The 21,811-nt window shown below is 39.8% G+C and overlaps 2 protein-coding genes across 2 annotated transcripts in view; both read right to left on the bottom strand.

Moving 5' to 3' along the window:
* Window positions 1-2,926: 2,926 nt before the first annotated feature.
* LOC145545945 (protein HP-25 homolog 2) lies at window positions 2,927-7,842 on the bottom strand. Its single transcript, XM_081591381.1, has 3 exons — window positions 7,800-7,842; window positions 4,909-5,046; window positions 2,927-3,393 (listed from the first exon to the last, which is right to left on the bottom strand). Exons 1-3 carry the CDS (start codon window positions 7,840-7,842, stop codon window positions 2,927-2,929), a joined length of 648 nt encoding a protein of 215 aa, XP_081447507.1.
* Window positions 7,843-13,061: 5,219 nt separating this feature from the next.
* Window positions 13,062-21,811, bottom strand: part of LOC145545944 (protein HP-25 homolog 1-like) — an 86,299-nt gene continuing 77,549 nt past the window's right edge. Inside the window, exons 4-5 of the mRNA XM_081591380.1 lie at window positions 14,916-15,053; window positions 13,062-13,715 (exon numbers count right to left, since the gene is read on the bottom strand). Coding sequence (XP_081447506.1) covers window positions 13,258-13,715; window positions 14,916-15,053 — 596 coding nt within the window. The 3' untranslated portion in view covers window positions 13,062-13,257. The remainder of the gene's footprint in view (window positions 13,716-14,915; window positions 15,054-21,811) is intronic.

The following is a 21,811-nucleotide window of genomic DNA, read 5'->3' as shown; positions in this document are numbered from 1 at the left end:
TTTCATCTCTATATAGTTATAAAAATGCCTTCTAAAAATGGTGAGAAATTGAGTGGGAAAATTTATATTAAAAGAGTTTTAGATGGATAAAGTGCCTCGCTGATGTTCTTTACCATTAGTAGAGACTTCATATCCAGAAACAACTAAAACGTTTGAAAAAAAGAAAATACACTATTTCCGTCTTTCTTGCAATTTTTCAGAAATAACTCAAAAATATTGGTGAAACAATATGTCTTCTTTTAAAATATTCTTGGATATTATAGAGCACCAGTTAAATTAAGACACAAGCAGGTAAATTTGTTTTATTGAGAGTGAAGGGCTTGGAGCATAGTAAGTACTTAATATATATAATTTTGTTTCTTCTTGTTGTTCTCCCTATCACTCTGTAAATATCTATCTACTGAATAAATGCATGAATGGTTTGAGTGAGTGTAGACTAAATCACACTACAAGTTATGATTGGAAAAAAGTCAATTTTTAGTAACAACAAAATAACAAATCTGATTATAGCAAGTTAAACTTACCAAGTGCTAACAGCTGTGTTGTGTGTTTCTCTGCTCTCATTGTTTCAAAAATTATTGAGCACCTAGAATGTGCTAGACATATGTGGGATTTTGAGATTACAGTAAAGACCAAAATAAAAGCTAGTTTTTGATATCATGAAACTCACAGTTTAGCAGAGGAGAGAGACATTAGTCTGAGAATTTTTTAAATGTAGAATAAAGTTATGGCTGTTATTACAAAGAAGTAACAAAATCATAATGTAAGACTGCATAAAAGGGCCCAGTTAGTTTATTATCAGTTCCTTTCTCTAGAAGCTATTTCTGAATTCTGACCGGGCACAAAAAATGTTGGTGGTTATGAAGATAAGTAACCTAGGCAGAGGGTTGAACAGCGCAAATGTCCTGTGGCAGTGTGGTCCAATGACCACACATTATTTGAGGGACTAAAACTTCAGCATAGCTGGAAACCAGTCACTAAGGAAAAATGTAGTAGGAAAAAATATGGAGAGGTATAAAGTAAACCATATTAATAATTTATTTTTTATTTTTTTTATTGAGGTATCATTGACAAAATGAAGTTATTTCCAGATGCACAACATAACGATTCAATATTTGCATATATATTGTGAAATGATCACCATAGTAAGTCTACATAACATCTGTTAACATACATCGGTACAGAATTTGTTTTCTTGTGACAAGAACTTTTAAGATTTACTCTCTTAGCCATTTTCAAGTATGCAATTACAATTTGATTTTTATCCTAAGAAAAATGAGAAGACATGAAATCAGTTTAATCAGAGATTAATATGATAACCTTGTCTTTTGTGCAATGAGCATTCACTGCTAGGATGAGATAAATCCAATCAAAGAGGCACGGAGTGGAGGACCGGCTCATCAGCACAGTGACAGGTGAAGATGATGGTGTTGCTTGTAGGAATGTAAGGATGGGAACTGATTTAGCTTGGTGACAGATTGGACTGGGTAGGTGACATGAAGGGAGGTGGGTGGCACTAATCAGTGGATGGTGATGTTCATGGGGAAAAGAAACAATGGAAATACAGGAGGGGTTGGAGGAAGAAGCAGTCATGAACTCAGTTTTGGACACATTGATACAGCAACCCTGAGGATGCCTCTGTGTGCATCAGTGATCTCTGATCTCCTCTGATAACACATTACAGAGATGCGACTGGTTCTTGTGTCTGTGTGTGAACTACAGTGGGATCGTTAAGGTTAGAGATTATCTCTTAGCACAGTGTAGATGTTTAAGAGATGATGGAAAGGAAAGGGGAAAGAGTAAGGAGAGTGGATGGTAGGTGAAGTCTCTAGGGGAGAGCGAGTCTGTAAAGGAAAAGAACAGATTTATCAGGGCTGGATTTGGTTACATCTAACAGAAACCAGTCTGCATTGGCTTAATCAAATCAGGGATCGTTATTCTCATCTGTAAGTCTGGTGTGTCTGTGCAAGGACATTATCTGATCTGTTTCCTACTCCTTCAGTCTGCTTAGCAATACATGTCTTTTGTTCTCAGGTTTGCCAAACGGCCGCTTCTGCCCCAAGTATTTTATCGTCTTGGGTGTGGGAGTGGGGGAGAGTGATGGGTGAAGAGGGAAGAGTAGAGGGCAAAGGATAAAAATCCAAAGAAACAAGTCACTTGAAGATTTGTCTTTGAAAGAATCATCCAGGAAGCCCCTCCTGACTATATTTCATTCTCCAGATGGTGTCACAGGTGACCCATGGTTTGCAAAGAGGGTTAAGTTCATACACTTAACTAGGTTCACTGACAACCCAAAGTTCCAGCTCTGTTAGAAATAAATGTAACAAGTGATAGAATGGATACTGCAGAGTGTCTGAGGAGTATTAAGCAACAAAATAATTCCTTTAATCTGTACCCTTACTCCTTGCTCGAACCATCTTCAAAGTATGCAGTATGCATCAAATGCAAAATATGTACTTGGTAGGTTGTATTCATTGCTTAGTGTTACTTGAAGCAAAATTTCTTCATCTCTTTGGGATATTTGCTTTCCTAGCTATACTATAAAGTGTGACATTGAACTGGTGTCAAGGGCTGTGATCAAGACTATTTTTTTCCTCTGGTGAAAAACTATCAGACATAATCTAGAAAAGGCATGATGACTTTCCTGGTTCCCCAGCCTCAACCAGCTCTGGTTTCCTGACCTATCCTCTCTCCAAAGTTCCTAGGATATAGCAGAATACATGAAACTTGATGGGCTTTCAATAAGAAATTGTTGACCAGTTAATGGATAATTCATCTTTACTGTTTTTTAGGGTTACATTCACATGGGTAAATTGGGCATTCTTAATGTAATTTATTCAATGACCACTGAAAAGTATTGGGCGGGGGTAGGAAGTTTGCTGCGAGGTTTAGGACCACTTGAGGAATTCAAGTGTGCCATTACCCCTTAGCCAGGATAATTTCCATAAAGCAAATACCCAAAGAACATACTTTGAATTGGTCCTTTCTCAGTCTCTGTTGTGTCTAGCTTGGATTCCAGCCAGACTCTGTCTCCCAATGTCAGCTGCAAGATGACATTTCCAGAAAGATGCCTATAATTGTCCTTGGCCTTGGACTCCTTCTCCAGAATTTGAGTGCCATTATTCATGAGCCCTAACTTCACAGCATGCTGGAATAGCTCAATGTCAAAGCCAAAGCGGTACATGCCAGGGATGGTGCAGGTGAACACTCCTGTGGTAAGATTGAAGTGGTCCTGGTCATTATGCAGGGCTTCCTTGAAGACAATGGGCTGGGAGGCGGCTGGGAGGGGATCACTCAGCTTCACAGCAAAGGCGGATTTGGGGAGAGACAAGCAACTCTCAATGTCTCCAGGAATCCCAGGTAGTCCTCGTGATCCTGGAGGGCCTTGGGGCCCTAAACACCAAAGTAAACAGAAGGAAGATAGAGGAGATATGAAGTTCATACATTTCACAGTCCATAAATGTCTTTTCCCACCACCCCTCCTACTAACTTACACTCTCCCTTCAAGGATCATCTTACACATCCTTTTCCCAGAAAGTGTCTCCTCTCTGTCATTACAGTGGCAGAATCCAGTGTTTACTTTGTTTGTAGCACTTGCTTACACTGAATAGTCATCTCTCCCATTAAGTACCTATTTTGTTTCCTTAAATAGATGATGAGCTAGTGCCCTACCTAATTTTTTTCCTAAAACACGATCATATGATATCCAAGGTCCAGTTAGTTGATAGGCATAGTATATTTTTGGAAGCAATGATTGAATAAATAATTGCTTGAATTGCCCTTTCAATTTGTTTCATAGGTATGATGTTTTTATTATCAAAAGCACTAAGTAAGGAGTACTCAGGGAAGACACTGAGACAGGGAACTCTAGGAACTGTAGCATTCCAGAGATAAAAAGGGATATTAGAGAAATGTTTCCCTGGCTGGACTGTGCATGAGAGTCAGCTGTGGAACCTGTGAATAGTAATGTCTTAGTTAATAATACGTGACCATCTGAACTGGAATTTCAAGGGGATGAAACCTGGAACCTGAATATTAACCAATGTCCACAGATGATTTAAAGGCAGTCAGGTTAAGGAATCAATGATGCTGGGTCACTCTGGTGAAAAATTTCCAGTGAGATTGAGAAGGCAAAGTAAGTTCTCAGAATTGGAGAGAAAGTGCATAATGCTTTATTCTCAGTTGTTTTCTACAATGCCATTTTGCCCTTGAGTTTGCAGGAAGCTCAACAGTATTCCAGTGTGAGTCATGGGTGAACACAGAGTAATTATGGGCTTCCCTGGTAGCACAGCTTGTAAAGAACCCACCTGCAATTCAGGAGACCCCAGTTTGATTCCTGGCTTGGGAAGTTCCCCTGGAAAAGGGATAGGCTACCCATTCCAGTATGCTTGGGCTTCCCTGGTGGCTCAGAGGGTAAAGAATCTGCCTGCCATGTGGGAGACCTGGGTTCGATCCCTGGGTAGGGAAGATTCCCTGGAGGAAGGCATGGCAATCCACTCCAGTATTCTTGCCTGGAGAATCTCCATGGACAGAGGAGCCTGGTGGGCTACAGTCCATGAGGTTGCAAAGAGTTGGACATGACTGAGCAAGTAAGCACAGCACAGAGTAACTATGCCATATTAAAGAGTACACCAATATAATGTTGTCTGAACTGTCATTTAAGTTCACATGGTGGCTTCTTCAGAACCCATCCCTGAAGTTTTTCTGGGGTAAAAACCTCATCATCTGCTTTAAGACTCTAGGTGTGTAGATGGGCTGGGAAGTGGGAGACCTTGGTGATTTCCCTCCAAAAAGCCATTGTCTCCATTGTTACTGACCATCAGAAGCATCTGGATATTTCCTTGAGCTTATAGATATTTCAGTCAGAAAGAAGTGACCAATGCAATGTGAAGAAAAATGTTTTCTCACCTGGAGGGCCATGAAACCCTGCAGGGCCTACGGGCCCTGGAAATCCTGGAAATCCTCGAGAATCACAGGACCCGGTAACTTCTGGAGAAGTGGCATCAGCCATGACAGATAGAACAGACAAAGCTAAAATCCAGACATCTAGAGCAGGGAGTCAAATGGATAAATATTCACATAAGCTGAAAGATTATGTTCCCAACACATGTCTAGGCAGCCAGGTCTCCCAATCTCAAGAAATAAGTGTGAACTCAGTCATAAAGAGAGACTTCCCCCTACTTTCCTTATTTTTCAAAAGTCTTTATTGAATTTGTTACAATATTGCTTCAGTTTTATGTCTCGGTTTTTTTTGGCTGAGAGGCATGTGGGATCTTAGCTCCCTGACTAGGGATTGAAACCACAACCCCTGCATTGGAAGAAGTTTTAACCACTGGACTGCCAAGGAAATCCGCCCCCACCACCCGCCTTCCTACTTAATGGGGTGCAATCACGGCCAAAGATCATCTATAGTTTCCTTGTATTTGCTGTTAAAATTCTTATTGAAACATGAACTTCTGATGACCTAGAGGTTTTCTCTAGGACACCCAAACATCCTGTGTCTTTTTCCCCCCTGTCTCTTTGAGTAAATAGTCTTGTGGTATTATCCTTATGACAGCCAGATACCTGCAGCCCTTAAAAATTAAGTATGGTGTTTCCTCAAAATCAAGTTTACTGGGGGGGTTTCATTTATTGATTCTATGCTGCCTACTAAATGTTTTCCTTGTATCTGCATGGTAAACTTCTTTTCATCCTTAAAAAGCAGTTCAGGTTCAAGACAGGGGGACATATATACATATACCTGATGTATATGTACATATACATATACACCTATACCTGATTCATGTTGATGTATCACAGAAACCAACAAAATACAGTAAAGCAATTATCCTCCAATTAAAAATAAATAAATTAAAAAAAAAAACAATTCAGAGTTCACTCATCTTGGGATATCCTCCATGATTTCCTCAAAGAGAACTAATTGTATTTTAAAATGCACAGAAAGAGAAGCTGTCGAGTGAACAAGAGATGATGAACAAATTTATGCCAAACAGTGGAATAACTTTCAATTATTTGGGGATCCAAAGTCCTTTGCTTGATCCTGAAGTATTGAAACACAAAGATGGTCACTGGAAATGATGTTTTGGTTTTTTTCTTTAATCAGTAAAAAAATATCACACTTCATTTTATCATGGTATATAGGGTTATGTAAAATATATTCCAGGCCTAAGTGACAAAAATAATTGGTAAATAGATAGTACATCATAGCAAAATAAAAATCAGAGCTTGAGAAATTTAGTTTCTCTGAATACCTCTTTTCAAACGTGACATAGAGATGATGAGGGTTGTGGTGAGAATCAGTGACAAATAAAGCATCTAATGCACTGTTGGCTATAAAGAAAATGCTCAACCAGTAACTGAAAATATATGAACATGTAGGACTTTCATTGAATGACACCCCTTTACCTGCCTTAATTAAGCAGTGGTATTACAGCATAGAGAAGAGAAGAAAATCTGTTAAGAAAGGTGTCTCTGTTTATGGGTTAGCATATGTACAAACAAATATCCTAGAAAACTGAAATTCATCTCATCAATGAAACACTGATGAAGTAACTTTTGTTAAGTATACACGTCCAAGTGTTAACATTTCAACAGGTAACAATACTAAAAAAAAAAAAAAAAAACAGCTCTTTGTTGAGATATAGTTTGTATACCATGAAACTCTTTCATTTTAAGTATAAAATTTAATGATTTTAAACAAATTCCCACAGTTGTGTATCCACCACCAGCATCCAATTTTACAATATCCCCATCATCCTCAAAACACCCCATGTGCCCATTTGCAAACACCCTCCATTTCCACTTCCAGCTCCAGGCAACTATACTTCCTTCCAAAGGCAAGCAAGCCATCATCAATTTTCTGCAGCAAAGCTGACCTTCATTTATGATTTTTTTGAAGCTTCAAGTAAAAAGGAAGAAAAGTCACGAAGAGAACAATTACACTCATTTTTTTAACATGTTTTCCAAAGTCATTCAGAGAGAGAGGGGAATTCAAATGCTAGCCGCTTCAGTACGTCCGTTTGGGAAATGTGTCCCAGGTCACCTTCTGTTCTCTCAGCTTAATATTCAGAATGGTGCAGTAAATAGAACCTTCCTTGTTAAGTGGTTGTGAGGCTTAAAGAAAATGAGGTATGAAAAGGGTCTAGCACCATATAGGGACGCTAAGGTGTGGTTCCTGAGTATGTGTTACTTCCCTCCCACTCTTCTGACCTTCCTACGAGCATACTATGCTGATTTCCCAACAAAGGAAGGTTACCCCTAAAAGTGTTGATGATCACTAACATGACAACCCAGAGCATCCATCAAAGCAGTTCTAAAATGGACATACAAAAATTGTCTATGGTGTCTGGACATGTGTCTTTCATGTCTCTAATCTCCTTTTCATGACAACTTGTGAAATGGGGAAGAGCTTGATATTGTATTCATCACTGTAGAGAAGGGAAACAGAAATACACATTCCACAATCAAATACGTGAAATTTTTGCATTATCTCTCCTTCTGTTTTCTTTATATCAGAAGTCTCTTGTGCTAATTTGCTATTAACTAGGGCTATTTACAAATTGATAACATAAGCTTCGGTCCAAATATAAGGGGGTGGAAATGGAAGTTTCCACTTATATTTGCTGTATCTGATTGGAAATGCTGATATGAAACCTATCCTTTTGTCCTCTGTTGTGGGAAAATTGTATCTCAGAATTATTATGATCATAAAACGAATCATAAGTGTTGGCAGGAGACAGTTCTTTGGATAGTTCTATGTAACAACATATGGAATCCAATTCTCTAGTGCTTACACTTACCTACACACACCATGGAGAGAGATTGTCCTCCTCTCCCAGGCATCCTGATGCAAAGATGGAAGTTGTTGTAAGGGGTATGTCCTCAGCTGCTCTGTTCCTCTTTCACTTGCTTGCCTTTCAAAGGTATGAGGAAGATGTTCTAATAAATCAATATTCTTTAATATTTAATTTTTTGCCTGTCTTGAGGCCAATGACCTCAGTTGGTTTTTAACCAGAGTGAAGCTGTGCCAGTTGATGTTCAGACAGAAGCTCTGTGTTATTTGTACCCTCTTTTTTCTTTTACTAACTTCTGGAACAATTGGGAATTTTAAAATGTTTATTGATTTATTTATTTAGGTGTTAATCCTTTTGTATTTTTCCATACACATATGCATATAACTTTTCTATTTATTTTTGCTTTTTTTCAAATTTCTATTGTTTGTATATAGTATTGCATATACATATGGATATCCTGTTGGAGAAGGAAATGGCAACCCACTCCAGTATTCTTGCCTGGAGAATCCCATGGACAAAGGAGCCTTGTGGGCCACAGTCTATGGGGTCACTAGAGTCGGACACAACTTAGCGACTAAACCACCACCACCGCCATGGATATCCTATACTTAATGTAACTATTTCCTATTGAAGAGCATGTATACTGGTTATAGTGGCTCTTTAAATTTTTACTTATTTTTAATCGAAAGATTAAAGAATCGAAAGATTCTTTAGATTCTATAGTGCTTTACATTTTCAAAAGTTTCACACACATGATTTCATATAATCCCATAATAACCCTTCTCTTTTTCTTAATCCCCTTCCCTCTCTCCACTGGTAACCACTAGTTTGTTGTCTATATCTGCGAGTTTGCTTTTTTTTTTTTTTTATCCACTATTTGTTGTATTTTTTAGATTCCACATATAAGTGATATCATACATTTGTCTTTCTCTGTAATGCCCTCCAAGTCTCTCCATGTTGCTGCAAATGACAAAATTTCATTCTCTTTAATGGTTGAGTAGTATTCCTTATACAAATTATAGTACATTTTCTTTTTCTCCACTACTGGGTTATTATCTATAACTTTGGTTTTATTGTTTTTTTTTAGTATGATTTTTGTAACATTTAGAGTATATATTTTCAATTTATCACAAGCTGACTCCTCGGATTTGTATCCATGAAATTTCATTTCCCAAAGATCAGGAAAAGGTAAGCATGTTTGCCCTCACTCTTTTTCAACACAGTACTAGACGTTGTAGCCATTGTAATAAATAGTTAAAGGAGATAAAAGACATGCCAATCAGGAAACAAAAGAAATAACCTGCCCTAATTGTCTATGTTAAAATTTCAAGGACTCTACAAAAGAAACTCCTAGCACTAATTAGTGAGTTATATAAGGTTAAAGGAGACAAGGTCAGCACACACACACAAATCGATCATACTTCTGTTTACTATCAGTGAACTCATTGCAAATAGAAATGAAATACACAATACCGTATATTATAGCTCTGAAGAAATGAAATACTTGTGTAAAAAGACATGTACAGGATATGTATGCTAAAAGCTACAGCCAGCAATCCAACTCCCGCATGTTTATCCTAGAGAAATGAAAATGTATATTTCTGTAAAAACCTGTGCATAAATGTTTCAGATAGTTTTATTTGTTACAGCCCCAAACCAATGAGTCACTGTCCATGAATGGATGAACAAGCTGTGGTACATAATATAAAGAATACTAGGGAACAACAATGTCTTTTGGGGGGAAGGAAATGGTGAGGACTTCATCATATGGATTCACTCATTCCTTTGCAGGATGGAAAGAACCTACATGACATATTACCTCATTGGTGCTGACAAGAAAATTCCAAACTTGTTGATTATGATTACATTTTGAAGGAAGATCAAAATTACAATTAGGTTAGGTATTAAATATAAGTTTGGTATCACGAGCTTTTGCACAAGTGATACCATTTTGGATCTGTGATTCTTCTATTAAATGGGTCTTATGTTCATTATACTGAGTCTCAATCACAAAGTCACCCTAATATCCATCAGCAGAAGAGTAGATACATGGTGTAGAGTAGATAAAAGAGTAGATAAATAGATAAATGGTGGCATATTTGTAATGGAAGACTACATTTCCATTCAATGAAACATTTCACTACTGTTACCACACTGTCGCCCTGCTTATTTAACTTATATGCAGAGTACATCATGAGAAACGCTGGGCTGGAAGAAACACAAGCTGGAATCAAGACTGCCGGGAGAAATATCAATAACCTCAGATATGCAGATGACACCACCCTTATGGCAGAAAGTGAAGAAGAACTAAAGAGCCTCTTGATGAAAGTGAAAGAGGAGAGTGAAAAAGTTGGCTTAAAGCTCAACGTTCAGAAAACTAAGATCATGGCATCTGGTCCCATCACTTCATGGGAAATAGATGGGGAAACAGTGGAAACAGTGTCAGACTTTATTTTTTTGGGCTCCAAAATCACTGCTGATGGTGATTGCAGCCATGAAATTAAAAGATGCTTACTCCTTGGAAGGTTATGGCCAACCTAGATAGCATATTTAAAAGCAGAGACATTACTTTGCCAACAAAAGTCCGTCTAGTCAAGGCTATGGTTTTTCCAGTGGTCATGTATGGATGTTAAGAGTTGGATGGTGAAGAAAGCTGAGCGCCGAAGAATTGATGCTTCTGAACTGTGGTGTTGGAGAAGACTCTTGAGAGTCCCTTGGACTGCAAGGAGATCCAACCAGTCCATCCTAAAGGAGATCAATCCTGGGTGTTCATTGGCTCTTTAGTTCTTCTTCACTTTCTGCCATAAGGGTGGTGTCATCTGCATATCTGAGGTTACTGATATTTCTCCCGGCAGTCTTGATTCCAGCTTGTGTTTCTTCCAGCCCAGCGTTTCTCATGATGTACTCTGCATATAAGTTAAATAAGCAGGGCGACAGTGTGGTAACAGTAGTGAAATGTTTCATTGAATGAAAATGTAGTCTTCCATTACAAATATGCCACCATTTATCTATTTATCTACTCTTTTATCTACTCTACTCTGATGTTGAAGCTGAAACTCCAATACTTTGGCCACCTCATGTGAAGAGTTGACTCATTGGAAAAGACCCTCTTGCTGGGTAGGATTGGGGGCAGGAGGAGAAGGGGACAACAGAGGATGAGATGGTTGGATGGCATCACTGACTCAATGGACATGGGTTTGGGTAGACTCCGGGAGTTGGTGATGGACAGAGAGGCCTGGCGTGCTGTGATTCATGGGGTCGCAAAGAGTCAGACATGACTGAGTGACTGAACTGAACTGAACTGAACCGAACCACAGTGTGGATGGATTTCACAGACATTATGATGATTGAAAAAACACTAGACACAAAACATTTTATATTGGATTATATCATTCATACAAAGTACAGGTTTAGGCAAAGATGACAGCTTCCCAGGTGGTTCAGTGATAAAGAATCCATCTGCCAATATGGGAGATGCAGGAGATGTGGGTTCGATCCTTGGGTTGTGAAGATCCCCTGGAGGAGGAAATGGCAACCCACTCCAGTATTCTTGCTGGGACAATCCCATGGACAGAGGAGCTTGGAAGTCTACTGTCAATGGGGTCGCAAATAGTTGGACACATCTGAGCAACTGAGAGGGAGCATCAGTTGCTTAGTCATGTCCAACTCTTTGCAACCCCATTGGCTGCAGCACGCCAGGCCTCCCTGTCCATTGCCAACTCCCAGAGCTTGCTCAAACTCCAGGATGCCATCCAACCATCTCATCCTCTGCTGTCCCCTTCTCCTCCTGCACTCCTGAGCGTGAGCATAGGCAAAGATAATTGATGCTGACAGTCAGAAAAATAGATTCAACGATGCAGATGTGATTGTGGATGGGAAGGGCACCAAGGAGACTTCTGGGATGACAGAAATGTTCTACGTATCGATCTGGATGATGGGTCCATGTTTGTATGCATATAAAATTAATTAAACAGTTTACTTTGGATTTGTGTTTTACTGTATTTAAGTTATACTTTAATAATAAAAAGAAACCCAACAATATTCTTTTATTTTAAAAAATATTAATTTATGTATTTGGCACTGGGTGTTAGTTGTGGCATATGAGATGGTTAGTTGCAGCATTTGGGATCTAGTTTCCTGAACAGTATTTGAACACAGTGCCCCTCTATTGGGAGTGCAGAGCAGAGTCTTAGCCACTGGACCACCAGGAAAGTCCCCAATATTCTTTTAAAAGTCTATTCATCAGTAGTATAAAGTTGACTTATGTCAGTGTACAAAAAACATGGTTACTTTTATCCTCTTGCTCAACCATGGATTATGTGGCTTTGATTGAATGCCTGCAAGATGGTTGTTGCAGCTGTAAGAACTGCATCTTCATTCCTTATAGAAGAAAAGGAGAAAGCAAAGGGCAGAGATCAAAGGCCGAAAACATAAGCCAGTTGAGTCATTTCCCTTTTAAATACAACTCCTGTAAGTACCATGCACTTACATCTCACCAGGAAGAATAGTGTTTTTTGTGGCCACCCTGAATGCAACAGCAGCTGGTCAAATTACATATTTTTTAAAACTGGGTTCATTGAAGCAATGCAAACAAAATTAGTTAGAATAGAAGCTGGTAGAAGGGATATTGGGTAAGTAAGTAGCAGCTTCGAGTAAATTAATTATTAATCTGAAAACTATGAAGCCACAGAAATTCCTTCACTTCTGTCTTTGACCCTCTGCCTTATGTACTATCATTCATCCAATTATCTTTAGGGCAATCATTTGATGGGAAGCATCTTCATTTGGTATTTTAAGCTAACTTGCTATCTCTGCCAGAGATATTTACTTCTATATTTACATCCTTAATTCCCAAAATAGATTTGAGAGTTTGAGTGAGGTTTTTGTCCCCTGGGGGTGAGGTGGGGTGTTATTGAGTCGTTAAGCCATGATCTAATTCTGTGATCCCAAGCACTGTAACCCATCAGGCTCTTCTGTCCATGGGATTTCCCAGGCAAGAATACTGGAGTGGGTTGCCATTTCCTTCTCCAGGGGATCTTCCTGACCCAGGGATCTAACCCACATTTCCTGCATTGGCAGGCTGATTCTTTACCTACTGCTGAGCCACCAGGGAGGAGGGGTGGGAGAAAGTAAAACAGGAGCTGAATGGAGGTTTTCCTGGTGTGTTTAACAGCAACCTGGCTGGGCAGCTTCCTATCTCACTTTGTTTTTTCACCCACTTTTTGCCACCCAGGATCTTGAAATTTGGGAATCACAAGAAATTATTGATAAATTGATGAACCATGTGTCTTTATTGGTTTCAGCAATTGGTAATACATTCATTTTGTCCAAGTTGGCCATTACTGTTTTGGTGATATGTTCATCATTTAGCATTTCTAGATGAAATATTTGGGATGTAGGAAGCTTCTTTTCTTAAATTCAGAGTTACTTGAGGGAGAGAACCATGCAGTTACCCCTAGCCGTCTTAATTTCCATTGAGCAAAAACCCATAAAACACAGTGTGAGTAGTTCCTTTTTCAGATTCTTCTTTGTCCAGCTTAGACTCCAGCCAGACTCTGTCCCCTTTCTCCAGCTCCAAGATGGAACTTCCAGAAGCCTGCTCGTGGCTATCCTTAGCTTCTGCTTGCTTGTCCCGGATCTGGGTGCCATTCCGCATGAGACCCACCTTGACAGCACTCTGAAACAACTCGATGTCAAAGCCAAAGTGGTACACGCCAGGGACGCTGCAGGTGAACACGCCAGTGGCAGGGTCGAAGTGGCCCTGATGGTTGTACAGAACTTCCTGGAACACAATGGGCTGGGAGGGTCCTGGGAAAGGCCCACTCAGCTTGACGGAAAAGGCAGATTGAGGTAGGGGTGGGCACTTCTCAACTAGTCCAGGAAACCCAGGTCTCCCTCTTGGTCCTGGCATACCTATGGGTCCTAGATTCCAAAATAAACAGAAAATAGAATGATACCATTTAAGGTTTTGTATTTTGAATAGTAAATGAATTACTTCTTCCTTCCTATGCTTCTTGCCCTTCCAACTACTTTCTTCTCACTAGTCAGAGCCTAGCTCAAGTATCACTGCTTCCAGAAGGCTCACCTGCCTCCTCTAGATTTGGAAAAGTTCTATCTCCTTGTACTACATCTAGTGTTAATTGTTCCCATAGTTATAAAGAATTACCACAAAGAATTATAATCCTTCCCTTAAGTGATAGCCTCATCCAAAATGGGAACAAGAGTCATATTTAATTTTCTTCCTAGATGTCATACTCAGCATCATTTATAAAATTAGCACTCCAAATATGTTCAATAAGTGATTAATTGAATGAATAAGTATATGAATGAATCTTTAGACATGTTTTGCCATGTCTTTTCTTTACTATAAGGCTGAGTATTAAGGATCATTATTGGAAGTTACCCAGACAAATCTAAGGATCACACTATGGCAGGAGTAAATGGAAATTCTGAACAGGGGTATCCAAACATGTCTGTTTATCAGAACAGCTGTGGAACGCCATCCTACCAGAGTCCCCCAGTCACTCAGGGCCAGTCTACACTGCAGGCCTCTAGAGGACTCTCTGAGGATGGAGACTAGGAACCTACATGTTTAACAAGTCTGTAAGTGATTCTGATGCCCAGCCAGATTCCAAAACCATTGCTTTAGAAGGTGAATACAAGTCTTCAAAGCTGATGGGATCTCCATGGGAGCTTAACCAAATGTACTTCTCAGCAGATGACAGGGGAACAGGATGTCAAAGTATCTGCTACCCCATATGCCTGTGATATCACTGGACGAATCTCAGCTTATACCTGCCCTGTGTGATGCCAACATGACTGCTCTACACTAGTCTAGAGATGGGGCTGTATTCCTATGTCTCAACTTGCGCTGCACACCCAGTGTGTCTGAACAGCTGTTTGAGCATACAGATTTCTTGGGAGTTGGAGGCTGTCTTAGTAGATGAACCTTAGGACTCTACAGAATTGAGAAAAAGAGGCCATAGTCATTCGTTACCAAAAAATGACTTATCTCAATGATCAATATTCTCATCAGATCACCTGGAAGAGTTCACTGAATCTATGAACATTGAAACCCAAGAGACACTATGGAGGCTAAGAGAGCCATTGAATTTTTTTCACCTGCATAACCACGTGGCCCTGGAGGACCGATGGGTCCTGGAGGTCCTCGGGGCCCGCGAGGTTCACACAGCTGAGAGTCTGAGGAAGACTTGACATCGGCCACTAGTAAGAGGACAAACTGAGCTAAAATCCAGAAACCTGAAGCAGAAGAAAAATCAACAAAGTTTCAGATAGGTTGGGAGATGGATCAGCCTCTCTTAAAGAGATTGTGCTACAAATTTTGTCAACTGGCTGGATGGTTTTATGATTCCAAGAAATTGATATTATTGCAATCTTTAGTTCCATGAAGTACTACATGCACCAATGCTGTGATTTATCCAGACAATATCAGGAAGCACTTTGAACTGAGATACTTACACATTTAACACAACAAAATTTAAAAAAAAAGCTTCTAATTCATGCTATATGAAATCAATGCTGCTTTTCAATCTCCTCTTATGGACTCAGAGACTCCTGCCATCTGTTTAGCTGCTGCTGCTAAGTCGCTTCAGTCATGTCCAACTCTGTGCGACCCCATAGACGGCAGCCCACCAGGCTCTGCCGTCCCTGGGATTCTACAGGCAAGAACACTGGAGTGTGTTGCCATTTCCTTCTCCAATGCATGAAAGTGAAAAGTGAAAGTGAATTCGCTCAGTCGTGTCTGACTCTTAGCGACCCCATGGACTGCAGCCTACCAGGCTCCTCCATCCATGGGATTTTCCAGGTGAGAGTACTGGAGTGGGTCGCCAGTGCCTTCTCCGATCTGTTTAGCAGTGATCTTTAAATAATTGGTGAGAGTAATCTGATGATGATGAATAAGCACCTGATTTACTCATGTGCTACTCTATATTGTCTTATTGCTTTATCTGTTGGATGGGCTTGGAACACAGAAGATATATAAGGAGTGGTTGTTTGTTGGTGAATGAATCGACAAATACCAAAGACTGAATCAGCCAACTACTACTTCCCACTACCCTAAACCTTTTACTTAGTGCAGTAGCCTTCATTCCACTTTGAAGTATCAAGCAGATAAGATCAATATGCTTGCATTATACTTGCTCCTATTAATGCACTTGTTATATTGTCCCCTTTATGACACATTGAACCTTCTACCCCTGGTCCATGGCCCAGGGGTTGGAGATCCCTGATATATGTCATAATGACCTTGATTTAATTTGAATGATTTGATATTGATTTCATAATAAAATCAAAGGTCTTTCCCTGTCCCCCATTAGCTTCTATTCCTTCTACTCCCTTTGCAATATCCAATTGGCAAATTTGAAAAAGTGTCTTTATTTTTGTCCAGCATTATAGGCAGCTGCCTTTCAGAGATGTTCTAACTTTAAAAAAATAATATAAATCACATGCTGGGAGACTAAAGTGCTTTGGAAAGTGCTATATACCAGTGCAATGGGTTAATTTAATTATGGTAGATATTAATAAGAAAAAGAAAACTTACCTGCAATGTTCATGGACCCGGCTCTTCCCCTTCCCCCAGACATTGAAGCTCTTTCGTTGACCACCTCCTCACTTGTCCTATAACTTGATCATCTGCTTGTTTTTGAAAGTTTATGGTAGATGGTTTAATAGATTGGGTTTTTTTCAATATTTGATTTTCTGGTCTCCTGAAGCTGAAGTCAAGGTTAATTTTTAACCAGATCAGTCAAACATTCAAATATGCCAGGAAAGCTCACAAATTGACTTTCAAAGTGAAATACTTCTGTCCACCTATATCTGGAAGTCATCTCTTCTTGTGATGGCCAAGCCTGGGACTATTAAGCTGATGAACTTTGTTTGTTAGAGATGAACCCATTTCTGACTCTTCCAGGATAACAGAAATATGAGAGATGGACTATTATCCCATTTCCTCTAGTCTAAATCCATAATTTTATAGACTGTGATACTAGCCCAGGGGAGGAAGTGATTTAGTGGATAAAATTGGCGCTAAATATAGAATAATAAACACTTTTCTCCTACTTTAGAGCCCAGGAGATTTTTCTTCTGCTTCTCTCCCTTACTGTCTATATTTTCTGAGAACTTTTTGCTTTTCTATAATAATCAATCTACTGACATCCTTGTGTGTGCCAACCAGGCACTCTGTGCTGACCAAAGTGAACCTAAGTTAATACAAATTTAATTAATTGAGAGTGAGACCTTGGAAATAGCTGAGGAAAGAGACTGACAATCTTCTCTTTAAAAAACAAAAATGAAACTTGGCAAAATTGCCAAAAAAAAAAAATTGCAACTTTGGGAAATGATCAAAGTATGAAAAAATTAAGAAATATTTATTTAAAAAGTCCACTGAATCTCACTAAGAACAATGGTAGTCTATGGCTTCTTTATCGGAGGCTGCTGCCGTCTAACTCCTAACTCTGGGCCAGAAGTTCTCCTGGAGTGGGGAGGGCTAGGAGGACTGGTAGGAGAGGGGACTGACTTTATTTTGAGGAGTAAGTGGAAAAGTCCATGCCCAAAACACTACTGTCAAAATAGTGTTATAAGCATCCAATGATCAGGGAAAGCCAACACCACAGTAGTCTGACATCTTTATAATAGTTGGAGCAAGCAATGGACTAGCCAGAAATTTTAAAGATTGTTGGGGAAATGGAACAGCCAACCAGGACTTTAATAAGATAGATCCACCAAGGCAATATTCTCTTTACACTCTTCTGTAGTTGGAAAAAATTGGAAGACTTAGCTCTGTTTCTTTCTTATCATGGTCTAATCATTGGGGAGCTTAGTCACTGGAGGGTTTTTCATAAGACTCCCCATCTTGGATAGTTCTGGGACATTACTTCTGCCTTCATTGTCTCATAAAGCAATTAAGTGGCGACTCCTGTATGAACATATTGGAAAATACCTTCTGTAGGGAAAAAGCAGCTTCTGTGTCTTAATTTCCTTTTTTACTTCTCTTCCCTCTAAACTCAGCCTTGTGTCTTTCTTAACATATGTTAGCTTTGACATGGTATTAAGGCAAATATAGATATACATACAGAATATATCTATACATATAGATAGATGTATATCTCTGGCTAACTGTTCATCCAAACTGCTTCTCCTTCATCTTGGTTTCATATGGAAATCCTCTTCACCTTGCAGTTAGTAGGGACCATGCAACCGGCTTCCAGTATTGGCACTCGTAATGGGAGTCACTTTGAAGACTTGTCCATAGATTTCTCCCATGGACTCCCATCCATCTTCTTTTCTCCTCTGCCACTTTGAACGTGCAGAACCTGGAAGCACATGCTGAAGAAGATGCCATCCACAATAAGGAAGGACCCTGGTTCTCTTACTACTAAAAAGAGATTCACTCTTTTTTCAGAAATACCCTTGCAGAGTTTTTGTGAACACTTTGTTCAGCTATTGAGAGTTACAGGAGACTATGCTACAGCAGCTATCGTCACTTTTTCTAATACAATATTTTAATTCATCCTCGTGTTTCAAGAAGAGGAATGATGACAGTTTGTTAGCCCTCTATTATTGGCAAGGGAAAGTTCCAGTTTCACCTCAGCCCCTTCAATAGTACAAGTATTCTTGACAGAGCCTTGTGTTCATGCTCAGTCGCTCAGTTGTGTCTGACTTTTGCGACACTATGGACTGTAGCTCCTCTGCCCATGGGATTTTCCCCAGCAAGAATATTGGAGTGAGCTGTCATTTCCTCCTCCAGGGAATCTTCTCGACCCAGGGATTGAACCCTCATCTCCTGCACTGCAGGCAGAATCTTTACCACTGAGCCACTAAGGAAGCCCCCGACAGAGCCAATGGGGTAAATTACAGAAAATTATTTACATGGAAGAATGCACAGAGAATCAGATCTTCAGGCACATAAAAACTCTGAAAAAAGATGGGATGTGAATAGGGAAAGTGGGGAGAATGTATTGATCACATCTTCCCAAGATGGAGAATTGGGGTCCAGTGGACTCTAATTGGGGTGGTGTAAGCAAGAATGTCCTTGGTCTTAAGGATGGGGTTGATTGAGTTAATTTCCTGATTCTAATAATATCTTTCAAACTCCAGTTTTAATGAGAGTAGACATGCCTTTTTTAAAATGCAACCATTTTTCTCATAAGGGGGAGAGGAATAAATCCAAGATTTTACAAAGTGAAACCTGGCTTTATTCCCTTTCAGGTTGCAGACTCACATGAGGCTTAGAGTTTCAGGGATTAATTAAGGAAACCTGAGAAATAGTGACTTCAGCTTGCTTTTATTCCTCACTTTCAAATGCTTCTAGCCACACTTTATCCCCCTTTTCCAATAACATAATTATAGCATCAAAAATATTATCATACACTTCTTTGGCCATCAGATGTTTTTCCAAAACTTGAGTTTGATTCATCATTAGCTAAACCCTTGCCTTGGAGTGTTAAAGCTCTACATCAAAGTTGAAATAGTAATTTTTAGGAATCCTGAAGGTTCAGTTCAGTTCAGTCACTCAGTCGTGTCTGACTCCTTGCAACCTGGTGTGGACTACAGCATGCCAGAATTCCTTGTCCATCACCAACTCCCAGAGCATACTCAAACTCATATCTATAAAGTTGGTGATGCCATCCAACCATCTCATTCTGTTTTCCCCCTTTCCTCCTTCTTTCAATCTTTCCCAGCATCTGGGTCTTTTCCAAGGAGTCAGTTCTTTGCATCAGGTGGCCAAAGTATTGGAGCTTCAACTTCAGCATTCGTCCTTCCAATGAATATTCAGGACTGATTTCCTTTATGATGAACTGGCTCCAGCCAGTTCATCCTTGTAATCCAAGGGACTCTCAGGAGTCTTCTCCAACACCACAATTCAAAAGCATCAATTCTTCAGCACTCAGCTTTCTTTATGGTCCAACTCTCACATCCAAACATGACTACTGGAAAACCCATAGTTTTGACTAGATGGACCTTTGTTGACAAAGTAATGTCTCTGCTTTTTAATATGCTGTCTAGGTTGGCCATAGCTTTTCTTCCATGGAGCAAGTATCTTTTAATTTCATGGCTGCAGTCATCATCTACAGTGATTTTGGAGCCTCTCAAAATAAAATCTGTCACTGTTGCCATTGTTTCCCCATCTCTTTGCCATGAAGTGATGGACTGGATGCCATGATCTTAGCTTTTTGAATGTTGAGTTTTAAGCCAGCTTTTTCACTTTCCTCTTTTACTTTCATCAAGAGGCTCTTTGGGTCCTCTTTGCTTTCTGCCATAAGGGTGGTGTCATCTGCATATCTGAGGTTATTGATATTTCTCCCGGTAATCTTGATTTCAGCTTGTGCTTCATCCAGCCCAGCATTTTGCAAGATGTTCTCTGCATAAAAGTTAAAGAAGCAGGGTGACAAGTAAGTCCTTCTGGGAAGATGACAGTTGTGGAGGGTGGAGGAAGGCTTGCATTGAGCTTCACTGTGAAGACTGACCTCTTTCTCCACAAGGGCATTTTACATTTTGACTTACTGGTCTTGGGATTCCTGGCTCACCTCTCAAACCAATAGGTTCTAGGAGGAACACAGAGCAGTCCATGAGAAACTAATTCCTTAGAGGAGCCTGTATCCTTCCGGAATGCACTCATGGTGTTGTGATTTCACAGACTGATTTTGAGATGCACTGCTCTCTGAGTTGTCCTGTCTAGATTCCAATATATCAGAGTTTCAATTTCTGTTCTAGCTCCCCTTGTGCTATCAGAGTCCTCAATACAGTGTTCCACTGAAAGCAATACTAGCTCTATTTCTGCCTGGCATTCCCAGATCCAGACGCTTACCCTTTCCTGAAACAAAGTCTCGAGGACTGCTATTCTGTACTTGGCCAGTACCAACCACTTCAGGACTGTTTCAGTTTTGTATTTTGGGACTCTCATTCAGAGCTTGGAAACTCCAGCTTGTTACCCACTAGCTAGCTATCTTATCTTGCTCCCCTGAGATTTTCTTTCACTTTTTTTTTAAAATTAATTAATTTATTTTTTTAAAAAAATAAATTTATTTATTTTAGTTGGGGGCTAATTACTTTACAATATTGTAATAGTTTTTGCCATACATTGACATGAATCAGCCATGGGTTTACATGTGTTCCCCTTCCTGGACCCCCCACCCACCTCCCTCCCCATCCCATCCCTCTGGGTCATCCCATTGCCCTGGCCCTGAGCATTTGTCTCATGCATCGAACATGGAATGGTGTTCTGTTTCACCTATGATAATATACATGTTTCAATGCTATTCTCCCAGAACGTCCCACCCTCACCATCTCCCTCAGAGTCCATAAGACTGTTCTATGCATCTGTGTCTCTTATTCTGTCTCGCATATAGGGTTATTGTTACCATCTTTCAAATTCCATATATATGCATTAGTATACTGTATTGGTGTTTTTCTTTCTGGCTTACTTCACTCTGTATAATGGGCTCCAGTTTCATCCATCTCAACAGAACCAATTCAAATGTATTTTTTTTAATGGCTGAGTAATATTCCATTGTGTATATGTACCACAGCTTCCTTATCCATTCGTCTGCTGATGGACATCTAGGTTGCTTCCATGTCCTGACTATTGTAAACAGTGCTGCGATGAACATTGGGGTACACGTGTCTCTTTCACTTCTGGTTTCCTCGGTGTGTATGCCCAGCAGTGGGATTGCTGGGTCATATGGCAGTTCTATTCCCAGTTTTTTAAGGAATCTCCACACTGTTCTCCATAGTGGCTGTACTAGTTTGCATTCCCACCAACAGTGTAAGAGGGTTCCCTTTTCTCCACACCCTCTCCAGCATTTATTGCTTGTAGACTTTTGGATAGCAGCCATTCTAACTGGTGTGAAATGGTACCTCATTGTGGTTTTGATGTGCATTTCTCTAATAATGAGTGATGTTGAGCATCTTTTCATGTGTTTGTTAGCCATCTGTATGTCTTCTTTGGAGAAATGTCTGTTTAGTTCTTTGGCCCATTTTTTGATTGGGTCGTTTATTTT

This window comes from Giraffa tippelskirchi, chromosome 4 (assembly GCF_054371585.1).
Source record: "Giraffa tippelskirchi isolate mGirTip1 chromosome 4, T2T-mGirTip1v1.2.pri, whole genome shotgun sequence".
In the NCBI taxonomy this organism is placed as follows: domain Eukaryota; kingdom Metazoa; phylum Chordata; class Mammalia; order Artiodactyla; family Giraffidae; genus Giraffa; species Giraffa tippelskirchi.
Note: the sequence above shows the minus strand (reverse complement) of the source record. Positions and strands in the feature narration are given on the sequence as shown.